The 20,009-nt window shown below is 36.8% G+C and overlaps 1 protein-coding gene across 3 annotated transcripts in view; it reads right to left on the minus strand.

Annotated features, from left to right (window-relative positions):
- Positions 1 to 20,009, minus strand: part of PARD3B (par-3 family cell polarity regulator beta) — a 1,123,961-nt gene that overhangs the window by 360,732 nt on the left and 743,220 nt on the right. For all 3 annotated transcript variants that reach the window (XM_043445039.1, XM_043445040.1, XM_043445041.1), the window contains one exon: positions 10,185 to 10,229. In XM_043445039.1, the coding sequence (XP_043300974.1) occupies positions 10,185 to 10,229 (45 nt within the window). The remainder of the gene's footprint in view (positions 1 to 10,184; positions 10,230 to 20,009) is intronic.

Genomic DNA, 20,009 nt, shown 5'->3' on the forward strand with positions numbered 1-20,009 from the left:
GCTAAACACAAAGGAAAGAGAACAGAATTTGTGCTCTTAACATAAATGTAACTTAACATTTATAGTTCTAATGTTTTCAAGAATGTGATTTGTTTTTACCCGTAACACGTCCGAGTCCATACAGTGATAGTCTGACTGATGACGGCATCTCTGTGTAAGTTTTAAGTCACTTGTTTCCTGTGGCTCCTACTGTTGCTCCTCTCCAATTGCAGAGTAAGTACAAAGTTGGGTACAGACAGCTCAGCCTACAGTAAAGTTCTGATGTCAAATGTTTAACTTAGTGTTTATCCACCATTTGATATTATGTGTAGTCATTTAATAATATTTTTCACTGCAGATGCTCACTCTGGCATTTAGGAACCCTGTTAGAATCCTCAGTTCCAAACCATTCCAAATATACAAGATCCACATTCCCCATGGAAGGTGAAGTTTGAGCGTTCAGTTATTTTACATTTGAAGAACTTGGCATACATAGAATAGGCTCTTTTTCTAAAATAATTTTTAATTTGTTCAAAAAGTTAAAACTTAAGAAACAATAGATTTTATAAATCAATGCATACTTAAACATAGTAAATTTTATCTGCAAAGATAAACTGTCAAGTTCTGAATTATGAGAAAGACAGGATAATAAAGATTTTCACTGCTGAGAAATTCATAATGTAAATATCAATATATAAAGGCACAGGGGAGAAAATATGTATCAAGTACACCATATCAACACATGCCTACTGGAGCTCAGAATACAATAATTTGTCTTGTATATTCATATTTAGGGGAAAATAAATAGAACACCATAATACTAATATAAAGTATAATGAATAGCAACTATAAACAGATACAAACTGTGTGCAAAGTCTGCCATAAACTTTGAAAAAAAATGCAGACTTTTTGTATACAGAAGCTGATTCATTCTGGTAGGTTTCAGTGAGAGAAAATGAAAAGGAAAAAAGACTAGTGCTGTGCTAAATTATTCTATCTTTCTATTATCCATGAGGATTTGGGGAAATTTGGAGGATTTTAAGGATAGTTTAGGTTATTAAATCAGGCAAAACTGGTATCAGTGACATCTGAATTCACAAAGCAAGAGTTTGCAGAAGAGATGTCAATAGGTCTGACCACCTGGACCTTTGGTGGGCGGTGATTTTCCCTCTCTAGGTATCACTCTTTAAAACAAGTTGCTTGTACTAGACACATATAATGATCCACTTAGTCCTAACTTTCTATAATTTCACCATAAATAAAGAATTGAGAATATAACTGCAAAAGGTAAGAACATTTTAGTTCAGGGAAAAATCACAGCTGTTTTGCAACCCAACTCTTGAATGCAGTATGTGCATGTGTATGTATAAATATATTGTTATATAGTTTCCCATCCAATTTTGTTTCAGTGACTTAAGCACATCCCAACTTACAGTGTTTCTTATATTCTTGGCCAGTCTATTGAACAACTCTATAACGCAACTGTGTCCAGACTTTGATATCATCAAGGAAATTGAGACCATTAATATCTTTAATTCTTTACCTCCCCCCGCCACCTACACATTTATCTGTAACACATGTATCCTTGTCACTTTCGCCATGATCTTGGCTCATCTTCTTCAAAGCCAACGGCTATAAAACTACACTCATTCTTATCCCTTTAACAATTTTCTCTTTCTTTATTCTCTTACAAATGTCTCTTTCTTCTCAGTCCACAAACTTGGTCCAGTGTTTCTCATTAATAACATGAAATGGAACAACAATGACAATTTCTTCTCTAGATACACCTCTCTCTTTACTTTTAATATTAAACTTCTAGAAAGATCAGCTATGCTTATTTCTACCTCTCATTTCTCCTCACTTCATTTTGATCTTGCTATCCTGTCTCCTGTCCAGCAGAAGTGATTACCCATGGCCATTTCTCAGTCTCCAAACCTAGTAAAATGTAAGCATTTTCTCAAAACTTGTAACCTTGGGACTGTTTCTTCTCGGAAAATCTTTATCTCCTCATCCTTCAAGATAAGATCTCTTTACAAGAAATAATTCATCCAGGTTACCAGTGAGTCTAAATTGGCCCCAGACTTTTTTTCTATTTACCAAAGAGTGAAGACTGATTCTGTTGGCAAATGCAGAGAGCCATCTAAATAAACCAGGTGCATCACTCCTGCCATCTTTAGTCACTTTCCAAGGTGTGAGCCTCTTGGTCATCTATTTCCTTCCTGTGTTGTCACCTTACACCACTCTGTTCATCTGTGACTCACCATGCAACTCTCCCCTCCATCCCAAACTCCTTCATCTTGTCTTCTTGAGTTTCCACTATCCTTCCATGGTTGACAAAATGCTGTTCACTTCTAACCTCTTCTCTGAAAATTCCCCTGCCTTTTGTTGTTCAGTTGCTAAGTTGGGTCCAACTCTTTGTGACCCATGGATGGTAGCACACCAGGCTTCCCTAACCTTCACCACCTCCTGGAGTTTACTCAAACTCAAGTCCGTTGAGTCAGTGATGCCATACAACCACCTCATCCTCTGCTGCCCTCTTCTCCTCCTGCCCTCAATATTTCCTAATATCAGGATCTTTTCTAATGAGTCAGATCTTTGCATCAGGTTGTCAAAGAATTGGAGCTTCAGCTTCAGCATTAGTCCTTTCAAAGAATATTCAGGGTTGGTCTCCTTTAGGATGGACTGGTTTGATCTCCTTGCAGTCCAGTGGATTCTCAAGAGTCTTTTCCAGCACCGCAATTTGAAAGCATTAATTCTTCGGCATTCAGCCTTCTTTATGGTCCGACTCTCACACCTGTACATGACTATTGGAAAAACCACAGCTTTGACTATATGGACTTTTGCAGGCAAAGTGATGTCTCTGCTTTTTAATATACTGTCTATGTTTGTCATAACTTTTCTTCCAAGGAGCAAGTGTCTTTTAATTTCACGGCTGCAGTCACTGTCTGCAGTGATTTTTGTCACCTACAAATTGGCACTTACCAAGAGCATTGCCAACAACTGAACAACAAAGGCATTTGCCATCTGCCTCTATGGAGACTGAACCCCATGCTGTTACAGCTATTGACCTTCAACAATTCCCAAGGGAGTTCAGGGTGGACTGAGGCACTCTGTGCTCCAGGGAATCTGGTGGGACAGGTCTTTAGATAGTTGGATGTTTTTAGGAACAGATTTTATGATCTCAATGCTTGCATCTCCTCATATTTAGAGAAGCACTAAATTCTTTCATGGTGACAGCAGATCCTCATGACTAACAGACAACTTTTGTAAAATGAGTGCTTCATGGCACTGAACACCCCCTTCACCAAAACCTAATATATTGACTTTCCCCCACTGCCCCTTTGGGACAGTCTCTCAGAGCTATCTGAGATGCTGCCTCCCGAGCTGTAGTCCTCATTTTGCCCCAAATAAAACTTAACTAGCAACTCTCAAGTTGTACATCTTTTTTTATAGTTGACATTTTGGAGCCCAAGAAAATAAAATTTGTACTGTTTCCACTTTTCCCCCATGGGAATACCCCTGCCTTTTAGCCTTCATTGACATCTAGCTTTCCACTAAGAATTCTGCTTCTCCTGCAGGCCTTATTTGCAACTGTTCTTTCTCACCCATAGTATACAAGTCAGGGCTGGGAAGAAGCTCAGCTGTCTCCTTATTTCTTGTTTACATTTTCAGGCACATTTCCCCTCGACCCTCATCCAATACCCTGTCTCCTTGGGAGCTCAAGTATCTGCTCTGTTTCCCCTCTACTCTTCTTATCATTCTCTCCATCACCTTCACTATCTCATCATTAACACATGGACACTGGCACAGAGCCTGTGGCTTCCCTCTCTGCCTACTCCATTTACATCTTATCACTGTTATCAAAAGTACCTGCCTCAGGAAACCGCTGGTCCGAGGAGGATAAGAGACACAGGAAGTAAACCTGGACCTGAACTAAGCCCAGTCAAACACCTCTGAGACCTGTGACTCCCAGTCCACTTGAAGATACATGATGAAGAAATAAATGTTTACTGTTGGTTTTATGGGCTTCCCTTATGGCTCAGCTGGTAAAGAATCTGCCTGCAATGCAGGAGACCCGGGTTTGATTCCTGGGTTGGGAAGATCCCCTGGAGAAGGGGTAGGCTACCCACTCCAGTATTCCTGGGCTTCCCTGGTGGTTCAGCTGGTATTCCATAGCATGGTTGTAGCAACGACTGACTGACGCATTGAGAATCTCATTGGACCCTCTTTCTCAGTTTGATTAAAAACAAAACAAACACCAAAAACAAACAAACAAAAAACCAATCAAGAGTTTGAGGTTTTATTCTCTAAATATTTCTTGCTTTTCTTTCCTCAGTTTAATCACTTAACTGTATACCCACATCATCTCTTATCTGGACTACTGCAATGGTCTCCTAACTATTCCTGCCCGCCCCCCCCGCCCCCACACTTTTAAAATCCTCTCAAGTCCCTACAACCAACAGAGTGATATCATCATACTATGAAACTGACCACTCCCCTCCTTTAATCTGTTTAGATTCTCTGAGCCTGCAGGATTAAATTCACATTCTTCCATTTGGTAGGAGTTCCCTGTGATCTAATCTCTGCCTGCTTCCTTAACCTCCTAGCTTGTCCCTCTCTCCCTTCTGCACTCCTGCCATGCCAAACTGCTTACAGTCTCTTGAACACACCCTGATGTTTCAGGTTTTCATAACCTTCCACGTGCCTGAAATGTGTTAGTTTACTGACTTCTTCTATTCCCCAACCTTCTACTTATCTTTCAGATCTTACTATGGACACAGTTCTTTTCTGACACATGTCACTTTGTATCTCCAGCACACAACAGAATACCTGTTACAGAGTGGGTGTTTAACAAACAGGAGTGGAACAGAAATAATTTTGAGACGTGATTTGTGAAAAAAAAAAAAGTCTCTATTTACTCATGAAATAAAGAAATGCACACACACACACCATGTTCAAATGGTAAATCATCTTATCTCATGATATATTTCTAATTTGCTTTGATTCATCGAATTTTAGAGATAGACCACTAACAGTTTGCAATATAGGAGATACAGAATTGCTCCATAATCAAGTTTCCATAGAAAAAAATCCTAGATGCTATCATTAATTTCCTTAATGATAACATCCTATATCCCATGGAAATGCAAACCAATGCTGACACATGTAGGAAATATATACATTTCTTGTGTCTAAAGCTATAGTTATCCAATATAACACGTGACAAAAGCTTAGAAATAAATACTCCAAATAACCATGCAATATTACCTTAACCAACTGATGAGGAAAGAAAGATAGTTCAAGTCTACTGCCCACTTACTCCAAGATTTTATTTCCTCATCAACAATAGCAATGAAAAGTAATAAAAAACAGTAATTCAATTAGAAGACTGAAACATGAAAAATGACCATGGTTGGTGTTCCAAAATTTAAATGCATATTTTAACTTAGATATTCAATAAAAATATGAAATACTGAGACTCAACATAATTTATGGAACATCATTTAATAGCCCACTACTCTTATATTAAAGTGACTATCCAGTCATCTTATGTTTTATCTGTTCTTTTGCAAAGATCCAGCAATTTCTTTAGCTATATTCGAACATTCTAGATTTGAAGTTTACACATAATGCATTTAAAGCAGAATGTATGATCTATCAAGTTAGCAACTTGCATATTAAGCTCTCAGCCTTTGCTATAAGATATATCACATACACATTTGCTATAAATTATGCAAAATGCATGTACATCACATGCATGTTTTCTCTCACACATCTCTTCACTTGGCCCACACATTCACATGTACACATGCATGCAGAAAAAAGAATGTACAAATTATCAAGATTAGACATTCTTCTGCTCAAGGAATTGTCATAGAGAAGTTATACCTGTTGTGTTCCTACTTCAGCTAGTTGACATTACAAAAGGTAAAGTAAGGATTTATAGGTATCTTGACGTGTATGTCATGCCTTCCAACTAGACTGTTCTTACTTTTGTATTCTTCTCATTTCCTGAGATGGTGAGGTATTAGGCATATGCTGGTGGAAAATAAAATGGTCAATGCATGGCATCTGCCATACCATATCTGGATTTATATCTTAACCCCAAGAGTTACCAACTGCAAGAACAAGGACTTATGTCTTGAGCTTCAGCTTCTTCAACAGCAATGTGTATACCAACTGTCCTTAGTGGTTGCAAGGCGTCTCATCTGGAAATATTCCCCCTAGATTGTTAATGAATACTTGCTCATTAATTGATAAACTCAGCTCAGAAAAGGTCTGCACTTGCTGCCAACCATTACTTTTACAGACTTGCCTGTTTTACAGCTGTATAGACAGGTGTTTGAGACTATAAGAAATTAAAATAGAAATAGGAAAGCTTTTTAGTCCATTTTGCTAATTAATATGTCAGAGCTCATAAAGAAGGACTCATCGGCTTTCTTCAGCACTGCATCATCTTAAAGAGCTGGGTCAGCAAGGATCTCTGCAGACAGTCAATACATATTAAAACCGTTCTAAGCAGTAAATCAAAACAAAATAATATGAAGGCACAGTTAAAAAAAAAAGTAAAATTTATAAGCCCTTTCTGTCTGAATGCTGAGGAGCACTAAACTATTGGTTTCAGTGTCAGTTCAGTAAATTGGGCAAAAAAAAGGATTCCTTCACAGACATACTGTTCAAGTATGTGTATAGCCAAAATCAAAGCACAGTTTTTTTAAAGCTATAACAAATTTGATGTCATTTTCTATGGATTCTAATGTTCCCTGTGAATGTTTATCATTAAAAAAATGGTTTTATTATTTAAAATACACATTTTGCTGAAGTTATATCCCTGCCCTCATTGCTAGGACTTGAGTTTTGTCAGAATTAAATCAGTGAGACAGTTAAGGGACAAGGTGAAGGACAGCTTTTTGGTTTTCTAAGACTCTCTAAAACTTAGGATTTTTTCTTAAGGGAACCAAACAAAAAGCATTTTGTTCCTAACTTCTCTGAGTAAGTCTCACCATCCCATAAGTACTAATGCCTCTCACATGTGGAGGAGGATCTCATAAGATTATAAACAGGAGTACCAGCCTGCCATTTTCCTTGCCAAGGTGTGAGATGCGATGCAATGCACTGCCAGGGGAAAGCCCCTGAGGTAGATTATTAGAGAGGTCTCACGCATACTGGATTGATTCCAGAAGAGGTGAGGGAATACTATATTTTGGGCCAAAAATGTTAGAAAGATTTATCTTACCTAAGACTTTGATTTGATCTGAGCTCTGAGGGATCAACCATTTAAAGAATAAGCCAAGGAAAGGATGCCAAAAATACTGTCACAAACTTGGGAGGTACCCAAGCCAGGCCAACAGATGGAACCTGGCACGGAATGGCTCTCTACCCACTAAGTAGCTGACTCAGAAGAAATTTTAACTTAGATGAATTTATTAAAATGTTGAATATCATCCCAAATAAGAGGATGGATGATAGATTTAGGTCAGCACATACAATTTAATTTAACTTCCTGATGGTCTTGGACAGTATGAAAGCTGTCCACATTTCTATAATTAAAAAGAGACAGAGGGAGAGATATTCTTTCTTCTTAGTAAAAGAGATACTACTTTGTCACCCAAAAATTCTGGAGGAAGGATTAGGGGAATGGAAAGATGAAATAAAAAGAAGCTGACATTGGCAAGATAAGTGTAAATGATTAGGCAACATTATACATTACAATCCAAACTGGCAACTTGCTTAGTAGTCTAGACTGTAGCAGATGGAGGATATAGCTCTGTATTAGGGGAATGTTAAAAGTGACTGAAAGAAGTTGCCAGAATCAAAAGGACCCTTAATTCTCTTTCACTGTTGTTACTGCTGCTACCACCAGGGCCTCATGCAAAATGTTCTACCCAAGTGCAGTCGATGAAGAGAGCTGCCCTTTATGGGAGGGAAGAATTCTTGAGGATTACTATGATTCAAGACTTTAGTAGCATCTTTTTCTTTCAGGCTGCTTTTTGTTCTCTCGGTACTGTCTCTAATGTTTTATAGAGTGCTCTCATTTAATGGAACTCACAGCACACAATTTTAGGTGATTGGTTAGCTCTCTTTATTGTGTTTAATCATATGCCTCCTTGGATTCAAAATTATCAAGTTTCTGGTTGTTTTCAGCATTTGCCCTGGTTCCACAGAGAGCCAATGAAAGAATTGATGATGTTGTGATAGGATAAAAAAGTACTTAAACTATAAGAATAGTGAATATTGTAATAATAGCTCATCAGTAATGAAAATCTTCTTTAAAATAGTTTGCTTCATGGGATATGAAGATCATTAGTAATATTTCTATTACCAGCTAAAATAAAGCTGCCATGTGAAGCTCATAATTAATCTGACTGAGAGTTTTAAAATTATGCCACTGTTGCCATTTTCTTTCAATCTGGAAGATTATATCATGTTTCAAGTACTTCTTTATTAATAACTTTATTTCATACTACATAAAAATATACTGTTAAATTTATTTAAAATAATAATAATGTTTGCATTTAAAAATAGTGACAATAATTTTTAGTTACTAGCTAACAGCAATTTGTTTGGAAACAAAGTAAGATTAGAATAAAATCTGATTTCCTGGAAAAAGGCAGAACATTTATTATTCAGTTGTTTTCAAAAATCCAGTTGATAAACATTCTTTAAAAAATGCCTCCTCTTCTTACACTGAAGTGCATCTCAGTTCACAGAAGAGTTTATATCTTCAAGTACTAATATGTGTAAAAGAACTAAGGACAAGGAGTTGTTGTTTAGTTGCTAAGCTGTATCTGACTCTCTGTGACCCCATGGACTGTTGCCTGCCAGGCTCCTCTGTCCATGGGAGTTCCCAGGCAAGAATACAGGCGTGGGTTGACATTTCCTTCTTCAGGGAAATTTCCCAACCCAGGGATGGAACCCGCATCTCCTGCATTGGCAGATGGGTTCTCTATGACTGAGCCAGCAGGGAAGCCCAAGGACAAGTAGTAACAGGCATTTAAGATGAACAAAATGTAGACTATCCTTGGGAGCTCCTTGGTCATGGGAACCCTTCTCAGACTCCAAAAAATACTTTCCGTGGTAGAGAGTTTAATGGACGAAGATGATGGGAACAAGAAGCATGTGGCCATTTATCACTCCTATAGAAATTTTTTCTTTCACAGTGATCTAACCTCTTAAGCTCTTTATTAGAAGGGGCAGAAAAGAAAACATCTAACAGTTGCGAACGAGCCCTTTCCTGCTGTTATCACTAGTGAATCCAGAGAAAGAAGAAAAGGGAAAAAAATCATAATCTTGCCCTGGAACATGATGGAAGTAATGAAGCATCAAGGCCACTTACTGCTGGGAACATAATTGGCCCATAAACACAGGAGATACTTGGTGATGGGAATGACTTCTTTGTTTCAAAAACAAAGGGATGCCAAGACATCATAACCCTCCTGTTGTTTAGAGTGGTATTTCTAAGAGTAAAATGGATACTATCCCCACAAATAATGCACCCTTATAGGGAAGGCATTATTGCTGTACTTACTAGCTTAAAGTGTTTTCAAATAATGTGAATAAATGATGCTGAAGGAAGTGCAAAAGAATAGAAGGTAGGTCACTTGGCAATGAAAGGAAAGCTTGGATTTTCGACCTGAAGGTATCTCACACAAAATACAGAAAGAGCCTGAAGACCCTCAGAGATCCTTATGGACTTGCTAGGGCACCCCCAGGGAGCTCATACATGAATTAAAAGAAAGAGAATACGGTCATTTCTCGGCCCAATCCCATTTGATGACAGGCAGAAGGATGATACCTTTTTGAGAAGGAAGAAATGGCCACATTTTCCTTATTCTGGAATGTCTTTGTCCTGCTACTTTAATGTGATAGTCATCGCAGAAAAAAAAATTCAAACTTTCTTGGGTTTTCTTCGTAATTTTTTGTGACTGCAAGTGTTCAGCTGGTGTACAGGTTAAAGATTTTTGGTTTTATAATTATTTTTTGGAAACCTTTCTTCCTTCTTAAACATTTGAGTCAGCATACATTATGCTACTATTGAGACGGCCAAGGAATAATTCATCTTTGTGGAAGTCAGAGACATCTCATGTATTAATGAGCAAGCCTTTCAGTGACAAGTGGATGGAAACAGGTTCCGACCACTACTCAAACGCAGCCAGAGATTTCCAGGAAGGAGAATATAAAGTGTGTGACAAGGAATTTCTTACCCGATTTGTGTCCAGCCAATGAATGGACTTTACTTTCATCTGGCACTGCAAAGAAATAAAAGAGACGAGGATCAGACCAGCTTGTAAATCAGCCAGTTTTTGAACAATAAATTAATATAGATTCATAATAAGTGAAATCTTTTACTGGCAAAGATTTGAGAAAAAAGTTTCCCCAGCCTGCCTGGGGCATCTCATTTCTGTTGGTAGGTATTTTAAAGACAGTTATGAAGAAATATATGTTCATTAAATCTTCTGTGAATAGAATTTCATTCTTTTGAATTGCTTTAATATTTTCACTTATTTTAACTGGACTATTGTTTCTGTAGCCACAAAAACAGAAATTAAACTCAAGGATCTGGAGCTGTATAATATATAATAAGACTCTTTGAGCATAACAGCAATATATACGTTCAATCCCCAAGGATCGAATTTCTGTATCTGGTCAAAATGGAGCAGAAGGAAGCAAATTTACAATTCCTTCTGAAAAATGTATTTAAAAATAAATATAACATGAAACAATGGCATTCAAAAGATAAGATCTTCATCAGGCAAGAGAGGACAGTGACTCTCTAGAGATGGAAAACAAGTAGGGTGATTCCTACAATTGCTCCCATTTACTGTCTGGAGAAAGTCTTCAGGTTGTGGTGTAAGAAGGGGAACACAGGCAGAGCCCAGGAATATACCAGTCTGAGGATGTGAAGCTGGAAATCCACGGAAAACCAGGGCAGAGAGAGTTTAGGTCAGAGAATTGGAGAGAAGAGAGGTATACAGAATTCTTTCTGAGATCTGCAGAGGATCCCTGCAGGTATTTAATTAAATGCTAATGATCACATGATGTGAGGAAACTTACCCAACACCTGGGTGAGAACTACCCCAAAGGGGAAAGAACACAGTGCCTGCAGTTCTCATAAGGCTGGGAATAAAGTTTCCCTTCCCAATACCCAAAGTGGAAAACTTCATAATTTAGGGGCATTCATTAGAATAGGAAGAAGGATATTGCTTCAGCAGTGAGGAAAAATGTAAGTGAACACAGCTCTCATGAAATGGATATGATTCGGAAAGACACAAATTACCAAAGCTTATATAGGAAGAGATAACCTAATAGCTCCATAGCTTGTTGTTGTTGTTTTTTAATGGATTTGTAGTTAAAACTTTATGAGAAAGAAACCTCTAGACCCAGATGACTGCCTTGATGAATTCAACCAAAAATTTAGGATGAAATACTACCAATTCTACAGAAATTCTTTCAGAAAATTCAGAGGAGGGAACATTTCCTAACTCATTGTGAGGCTGGCATTACCCTGATATTAATATCAAGCAAAGGAAGTCGATGAAAGTTACTAACCAGTATCTCTCATGAGCATAGAATCAAAGTATTCTTAATCCTTAGGCAACTCTGCATGGATTATCACCTCAATACTCAACAGTAGCCATTCAATCTTCACCACGTGTCATAGTCTACATTAGTCTGTGAGACTCTGGGGGCTCAAGGGTACACGCAAAGCAAGGGGGAATTTGCTAACAGAAAGATTGCCTTCATTTCCCCAAACATTCGATTGGTCTCAGAGTAACAGGCCTCTCCTTTGCTTACCTATAACATCCAGTCTATTTCACTGATCCAGTCACTACACAAAAATTTTCATGAATTTTCCCACACCCACCTAGCCCTCTTTTCCTAAGCATTTCTCTATTTTCTAGATAAAAACAGTACATGTTTGTGACTACCCTGGTATTAACTTGCTTAAAAATCATATTCGACTTCATGTTTCCAGTAGGAGATGCCAATCCCTATGTATCAGGCTCCAACTGTGGGTCAAATTCTGTCTTGCCCAGTTCTGAAAGAACTTACAGTGGAATCTATTGTATAAATGGAAAAAACAGTGGAAAGCAAGGATGATGACTAAAAATAATACTACTAGTAGCTAATACTTGGCACTTGTGATATACAAGTTCTCCCCTCTACCTTTTATATCTGTTAATTCATTTAAGGCTCACAGTAACCTGTGATGATGGTTGTTATTGTCTTTACAGATAAAGAGACGGGCATACCTCATAAGTGGAGGAGCCAAGGATTAAACAAAGCACTTTTATCACTCTACTCTACTTCTGATGAATCATAGGAGAGTTATAAGATTTTCCAAATTATTGACAATATGAATTAAACGTAAGAAAAGCCCTGACAAACACTCTTATGTTAGAATACTATTACCTTTTTAATTAGAATACATCTTATGAATACAAACTTTCTATCGTGATCAATATTAACAGTGTTAGCTATAATTTTGCTTAACATATTCAGAATTCTACAGTTGCAATGGATTCAAGCTAAAATAATTCATTTCCATTACACAGATGAGAAATCATCTGAGATAAAAATCTTGACTTGTTATTTTAATATATTTATTAAATTTATTAATAAATGTAAAACCAGAGCTTCCTAGGTAAATGTATTTTACCTATCTGTACCTCAGTCTCATCATCTTTAAAACGAGGATGATACTGCTTTCCAGGTATGCTTAGAGTGACCATTATATATTATATGTACAAGTTTATGCGAAATACGTAGAGGATCACATGTGCTTCGTCGCTCACTCTCAGTCATGTCTGACTCTTTGCGACCCCATGGACTGTAGGCTGCCACGCCCTTCTGTCCATGGGGATTCTTCAGGCAAGAATACTGGAGAGGGTGGCCATGCCCTCCTCTAGGGGATCTTCCCAACTCAGGGATCGAATCCAGGTCTCCCGCATTGCAGGCAGATTCTTTACTATCTGAGCCACAAGGGCAGCCCACAGTAACTGCCTAATAAATATTAGTTATTAAATCATTAGTAATGATAAACTAAATAGAAAAATTTACATAATGTTATGTAATAACATAATAGCTTATAATGGGACAGATGTGACTTAAATCCCAGATTTACCAGGCAAGTTAGTAAGTTCCTCTAAACTTCAGTTTCTCAATGTGAAAAATAATATAAAGCATTATACAAAGAGTTGTGAAAACTGAGTGAAAACCATTTACAAGTCACTTAGCACAGTTCCAGGTATGTATTTCTCAATAAATGAAAACTTTCGATAAATGGAAACTGTGAGAGTGGGAAGGGTGGTGAATTTGATGGCGCTGGTAGTGCTTTGACTTAACCTGCCTAGGATTATAAAGGAAAGACAGTGCACAGGATATTTTCAGTTGCTATCTAATGGATAGTCCAACACTCACAACAGATTTTACCTTTCAGTTTACCTGGCTCTGAGTTTATTTTGTAGTAGAAGAAAGGCAAAAAACATATGGTATTCAAACCATATATGCAGTCTCATTTCGTGTAGTTATTCTTAAAAAGGAATTCACACAAGGGTAGGATCTTATTTTTTGTTTTTATCTTTTTCTAACAGCCATAAGTTACACCATTAAATCTAAGCCAATATAAGTACTGGAGGTCCCCCAGGCACGTTAGGCTGAACATGATAACTTTTTGGCTGAATACTATCTACTATTTTTAGTAGGAATACTCATTATTTTAACCGACAATTTCAAATTCTTTAGAACACTAACAAACTATTTCAAAAAACAGTGTAGAACATCCAAATGGGTGATAGGCATAAAAATTAGGGGTCTTTCTCCAAATATTCACTGACACAGATGTCTATCTTTAGGACAGAAGATAAATGAATAAACATAATAGAAAATGGAGGGAACTGTAATGACTTAATTAATAGAATACATTTTATTTAAAAGGTTAAATTGGGAACAATCATCTTTTATGCACATGCTTAGTGCTGGGAAGTGATTTAAATAACAGTAGCAAATGAGAAAATGAGGTAAAATTACATACACCACCAAGCTTTTTTTTTTTTTTTTTAAATGACAAGTGTTATAATTAATACTCAACTTCCTTTATCACTCACACCACCTTAAAGCTACTATAAAGTTCTCTCTCAGAGCTGGAGCTTAAGTCTAGTCATTTCTTGCATGTTATTTAGATAGCATAGCAATGGGAACAAAATTAGTTGCAATATTAATATGACAGGTATGTCATTTTAAACTAAGAGCTTATTTACAAGAGGCTGAAAATGAGTGAGCCTGGTGGTGGAAAAGTCTTCCGTTCCAAAATGGCAAGTAAGGTACCAAAAGTATCAAGGAAGAGGGTGGTGATGGAACAGGTGCCAAAATTTCTTGTTCTTGTTCTAATGATAGACTGCCTTCTCTTCCTCCCTTTCTTCCTCTTTCGCTACCTCTCCATTTTCCTTCTCCTCACTCTGCCTCCCTTCTTCCCCTCTCCTCTTCCTTTCTTCCTTCCTTGAAGTTTCCAGAGCATATTACGCTCCCTCTCTTATCCTTCACTTTTATCCAAGGACTGGTACTATTTGCTCTTGATTACTCTAAACGGTTACTATAGTAGTTGAAGAAGTATCAGTGAAATGCTGAGTCCTTCTGAAGATGAAATTCATAGATATTTTTATTATAACTGCTATTATATATTTAGAGGGCACTGTGGACTTGCCTCTCCTGAGATTTCTCTAGATAATGGGATTTCTATATTAAGCTCCTGCTTCCTGGCATTCGACTCAGGATCAATGGACACCATTTGATTTAATTGTTGTAAGGGTTTCCATAAGGCAGGCTCTCTTTGGTTTGGATGCTTGTATAATTTCCTGGCATGTCCTCTGGATCAGGAAGACTTGCTTAGGAAACACAGCAAGCTGATGGCCTATGTCTCCAGTTGTTTTGGTTGTAGACCTTTGAAGCCAATCAAAGGTCTACCAACTACCCATCACCAATGGAACCTTTTTTAAAAATGTGGATAAACGCACTGTGTCTTTTGGTTAATTTCAACCACGTTCACTGTTAGAATTGAGAGAAACCATAAAGAAAGAAAATATGTGAAAAATATGGTGCTTTTAGAACTTAGTGGCAAACATCAAAGTCCATGTAAGACATACATTGGCTTCTCAGTAGGACACATTTATATTAATATAGTGATCACTTAAAATGTTTTATTCTTTTGTCAAGCCTTCTTATACACTTCAAATGTACTCTCACTGGGGGAAAATAATCCCCTTGCTTATTGATAGCATTTGATACACATTTTATAACATAAGTGACTATTAGGGACTTCACTTGCTTAATAAAAATTTGCAGAACAGTGGCAGATTTGGTGAGCTAATGGACCCCATATGCTCTTCTTATGCTGACAGAAGATGGTATATTGCTAACATGCACAAATCTTTTCAGATAAAAATTGCCATCAGCTACAGTTATTCTTTTTGAGAATGCCAACACTATGTCACAAATGGGGAATATGCAAATGTGTTCAGATTCCCACTACTTCACATTGAGACACTTTGATGCAAAGCAGAGTTCTATAACATGATGCAATGCTTGTCTTTCACACAAACAGCTCTATTTCATTTAACTTCAGATTTCCCTGTCTTTGACATAATAGAGACTGCTGTTTGGAAGATGATGTTTGGCACAATAAAAATCCATCTTCTAATGAGGCCATAAATATGTCTTTTTGGATAGTTTACCAGGAAACTAAATATCAAATAATTACTTAATAGCTAATAAACTTGTTTCTAAAAGTTGTTCCTTCAGAATTTAAAAAAAAATGATGTGGTTGCTAATATTAAGAATCAATTTTCTTCTCCTTCAGCAGATCAATTTCTGTGCCACTGACTGACTTTCAGAATTTCTAAGGAACACAAACCTGTTTCAAGTTGTAAATTAAGTTCCCTCCTTCACAACCATGAAGTATTGCTGCATTAATTTATACTGTTTTCTTATGTCGATGACTATTTGGCATACTGCTTCTCCTTAGGGAGACTTTTTTGGGTTTTCAGCACTATAAATTCTTACGTGTTGAAAAATTCTTCCAACTCTTGAAAAAAAAGTGAAATAAAAATACAAAGTAAGGCATCTGCTGAAAAATGGGCTAGGTGATCAGTAGGAGATAATGACACAAGTATTCTCACCATCTCTCTTAGTTAGCTGCCTGCAAAGCACCCTGTTCTTCCTTAGATGTGTTGCTACTCTGACAATAAGCTAATCAGAACACAACAACTGAAGTTTTCTTCTAATGTTATAGGGCAACTTCCAGAATATTGGAGTGGGTTTCCATTTCCTTCTTGAGGGGATCTTCTCAACACAGGAATCAAACTCGTGTCTCTAGCTACCAGGGAAGCCCACAATTATATGTGTGTTCAGGGACTAATTACTTAGTCATTTTCAATCTTACTGAACTTATCTGTAAAATGTAGATAATGCTCCCTACCAGAGAATATGAGACAACTTAGAGAATACAAAAACTTATCACGGACTCCAGTAGAAGCATGTACTCAAAGATGGATAATGCCTGTCTTTCACACCCTACCACTTCTGCTAGGTGCTCTGCACTCTATCATATCACAAGTTATGTTTCTGAACAGGCTGTGCAACGTCATGCATCTGTACAATGTATAAACAGCACATGCAGTTTCTTCTGACTCATAATAAAAATGCATCTATTATCCTGCTAGGAAAACATGCTTTAAGACTCCATTCAAATGTCCTCTTTTCCACATCATTTTCTCACATCTCCAATTTGAACTTAGGGACTAAATTTGTAAATATATCAATTATTTGTGTATGGTTCTGTTTCACATTAAATTGTGTACACCTTAAGGAAGGGGTGTGTCTTGTTTTGGGAATCATGCCCAATCTTTAGTAGGTACTCTTAATGTTTGCTGAGTGAACAAATGCATCATTTGTAAGAGTAAAGGAAAGGAAGCAGCAATCTGGATATATCCTTTCAGCAAAAGCTTCTAGACCAATGAACGTTTATCATGATATACATATGGTTATATAAATGTTGTGACAAAAGTGTATAGATACCTAGTAAAATTCTTATGGTGCAATTTGTATACATGTTCTTAGCCAGGAAAGGTCAGAAGAAGGTGACTGGAGTTAAATTCTGGGATAGATCTAAATAAAGACCACAACATAGTAGAACTGTTTAGAATAAATATAAACTTACTTAAATTTTGAGTAGTGAAGTGTAGAAAAAATATAATTGGTAGTCTAATCACAACTCATTTTGTATTTTTAATCAATGTGTTATTAGTGCTTTTGTATTTAGTTTTGGGTTTGCTGGCACTAATTTCACCATTGTTCTTCATGTGGTAATGACACTTGAAAGAGAAGTTCACTGTGTTTACAGAAAATTTCACGTTACATTAACAAAAACACTGAGTACTTAGCACAGAGGGTACTCCTTTCAGTACACAAATATGAATTTCCAAAGCTGTAAATAGAGTAAATAGATGTCTTTTTGCTACATCAAAATTTCAGACAAAAATGAAAAGGAAACCTAACTTTAAAAACTGCTTTTAGGAAATACTGAAACATTAAAATCTTTATATGTTTAAGATATAAAAAACAAAAATAAAGCAAACACGGTCTACTAATCAGTGAGTTTGAGTAAAGAACATTATTTTACTTTGAAGGTTTGTGGTTGTTCCCCTCCAATCTCACTCCTTTCCCTCACTCAGATGTAACCACAACCCTGAATTCTGCCCTTTATACTCTTCTTACTTTAAAAACATTATCAAAAATTCACCCCCAAATACCATAATTTAAATTTGTATCCTTCATTAAATGATACTGAATTCTGTCACACACTTTTCTGTGTATACTGATGTGATCACACAATTTTTCTTTTTTAGTTTGTTAATATGTGGCTTACACGGATTGATTTCAAATGTTAAACCGACCTTACATTCCTAGATAAACTCTACTTCATCATAATCTTCTTTTACACATTGTTGAGTTCAACTTCCTAAATTTTTAAAAAGAATTTTATACCAGTTTATGAAGAACGTCAATCTAAAGTTTTCTTTCTTCTGTGTCTCTGTCTGGCTTTGGTATCATAGTTGGGGAAGCATTCCTTTCTTTTTATTTATCTGGAAATGTCTCTGTAGAATTCCCATTATTTCCTCCTACAAAATGCTTAGCAGAATTCACCAAAAAAGCCATGTGGAGCTAGAATTTTCTTTGTGGGAAAGTATTTCAGTATAATTCTTTGAAAATCTGTTTACCCGTTTGTCTCCTATATAAAGATATCATGGAATCAATGCTGAATATAAGGAATTAAAAACAATTATTTTTTGGAAATACAGGACCATGAACAGAATACAGCTAAGCTGGTGGACTAAAAGGAAACCATATCTAGGCCCAGGCTATTCCCCTGTCCTGATAGCACACCCACTACCTTCATGAGCAACTGTCACAGAACCACCTTCAAAGAGTCCTCCTAACTAGACTTTCACTAAATTCAACTGCCTAGAAAATAAGTCTCCTTAGTCTTTAAATTCAAGTTTGAACTCTTTTTTAACCTTTCTCCTTGCATTTCCCTCTATTCACTTTTTATTCACATTGTCTAGAATGATTCCTTGTTTCTGCCCATTGTCTTTATCCTTAGCTGGAAATGCCTTAAACTTCTCATATGTAAATACTATATTTCTCCGGGTCAAGCTCCCCACCATATCCACTTCTTTGTAGGATATTCTATTTCTGTCCTCCCTAAAACACTTTAGGTTTGCCTAAATGGTGTTATGTTGATTTGTGGGCAACTTCAGTGAAGGCAAAGATATTATTTTATTTTATTATTATTATTTTATTCATCTTTACAAATTACAAAGGTCCTCAAGTTAGTTATATGAAGTCTCTCTCTCTCATTTGTTAATCTAAGACAGAGGAAAGATGGCTGTGTGAGATCCCTCCCATGAAACTTCCTTCCCTGTGAATTCTTGGGATCTACCCTAGGGTTGGACTGTTTCCACTACTCAGACAATGGAAACTCTCAGGTTTCCTAGAATCTTGGTAAGTTTTTCTGTTATCAGCAAGAAATCAATGTTGATTAAAGAATAGGGAAAAAAAGGGCACAGACTACCATTTAAGTCACACAATACATTGCCATTATTCACTATTAACCAGTGAAAAAACACACCTCTAATTCCACTATTTATAATGTATATTTCCATAGAGTGATTCCATCTTTAACAGGGATAAGGAGGAAAGAAACTAAAACTTACTACCTACTTATATGTATCAGAAATCATGCCAAGCATTTCAATACATGTTATCCTATTTAATCATCACAAAAGCCATGTAAATACTATTACCTTCACTTTACAGAGGAGGAATTTGAGGCTCAGAGGAGTTGTGGCATAAAGTGAGCAAGTGGGATGGCCAGGATCTAGAGATTCCTGACTTCAAAGCACACATTCCTTCTACTATGTGAGTCTGAGAGGTAAGATTTTGCTAATAGCTTTACCATCAAGAACCACATATTTCACTAGCCACCACTACCACCTAAAGTAGAACTTCATAACAAACCCGGAGAAAGAGCACATGGTGTCTCTTAAAAATGGCTGTGGATGCTCTCAAAAGAAAGAAATAGAGCTGTCATAAGTTGTTTCAAGTCTCCTTCACCTGGAAATTGTTACCAAGGAGAGGCATAGACTACTGTTCAGATGATGTCAGAGCAGTAGAAAAGGGAGGAATGAAGAAAAATCAGAGTGACATCACAGAGAATTTATTGCTTGAACACAGGAATGAAGCAAAAGAGAGAACCACAAATGAATCAAGTGTGTGGTCTTGCAACTGATGGCCACCATTATTAGAAGACAGGGAAAAATGGTGTAGGATCAGGTCAATAGTATAGAGTTAAGTAGAAGCAGCATGGTGTGTTCTGGGACTCACATCTCTTTTTCACCTCCCGCTGCCAACTTTTTGATGCAACCTAAGACAGTATTAGATTTTGGCAGCCAAACTGGACAATTATTAGTTCA

Source organism: Cervus canadensis, chromosome 24 (genome assembly GCF_019320065.1).
Source record: "Cervus canadensis isolate Bull #8, Minnesota chromosome 24, ASM1932006v1, whole genome shotgun sequence".
In the NCBI taxonomy this organism is placed as follows: domain Eukaryota; kingdom Metazoa; phylum Chordata; class Mammalia; order Artiodactyla; family Cervidae; genus Cervus; species Cervus canadensis.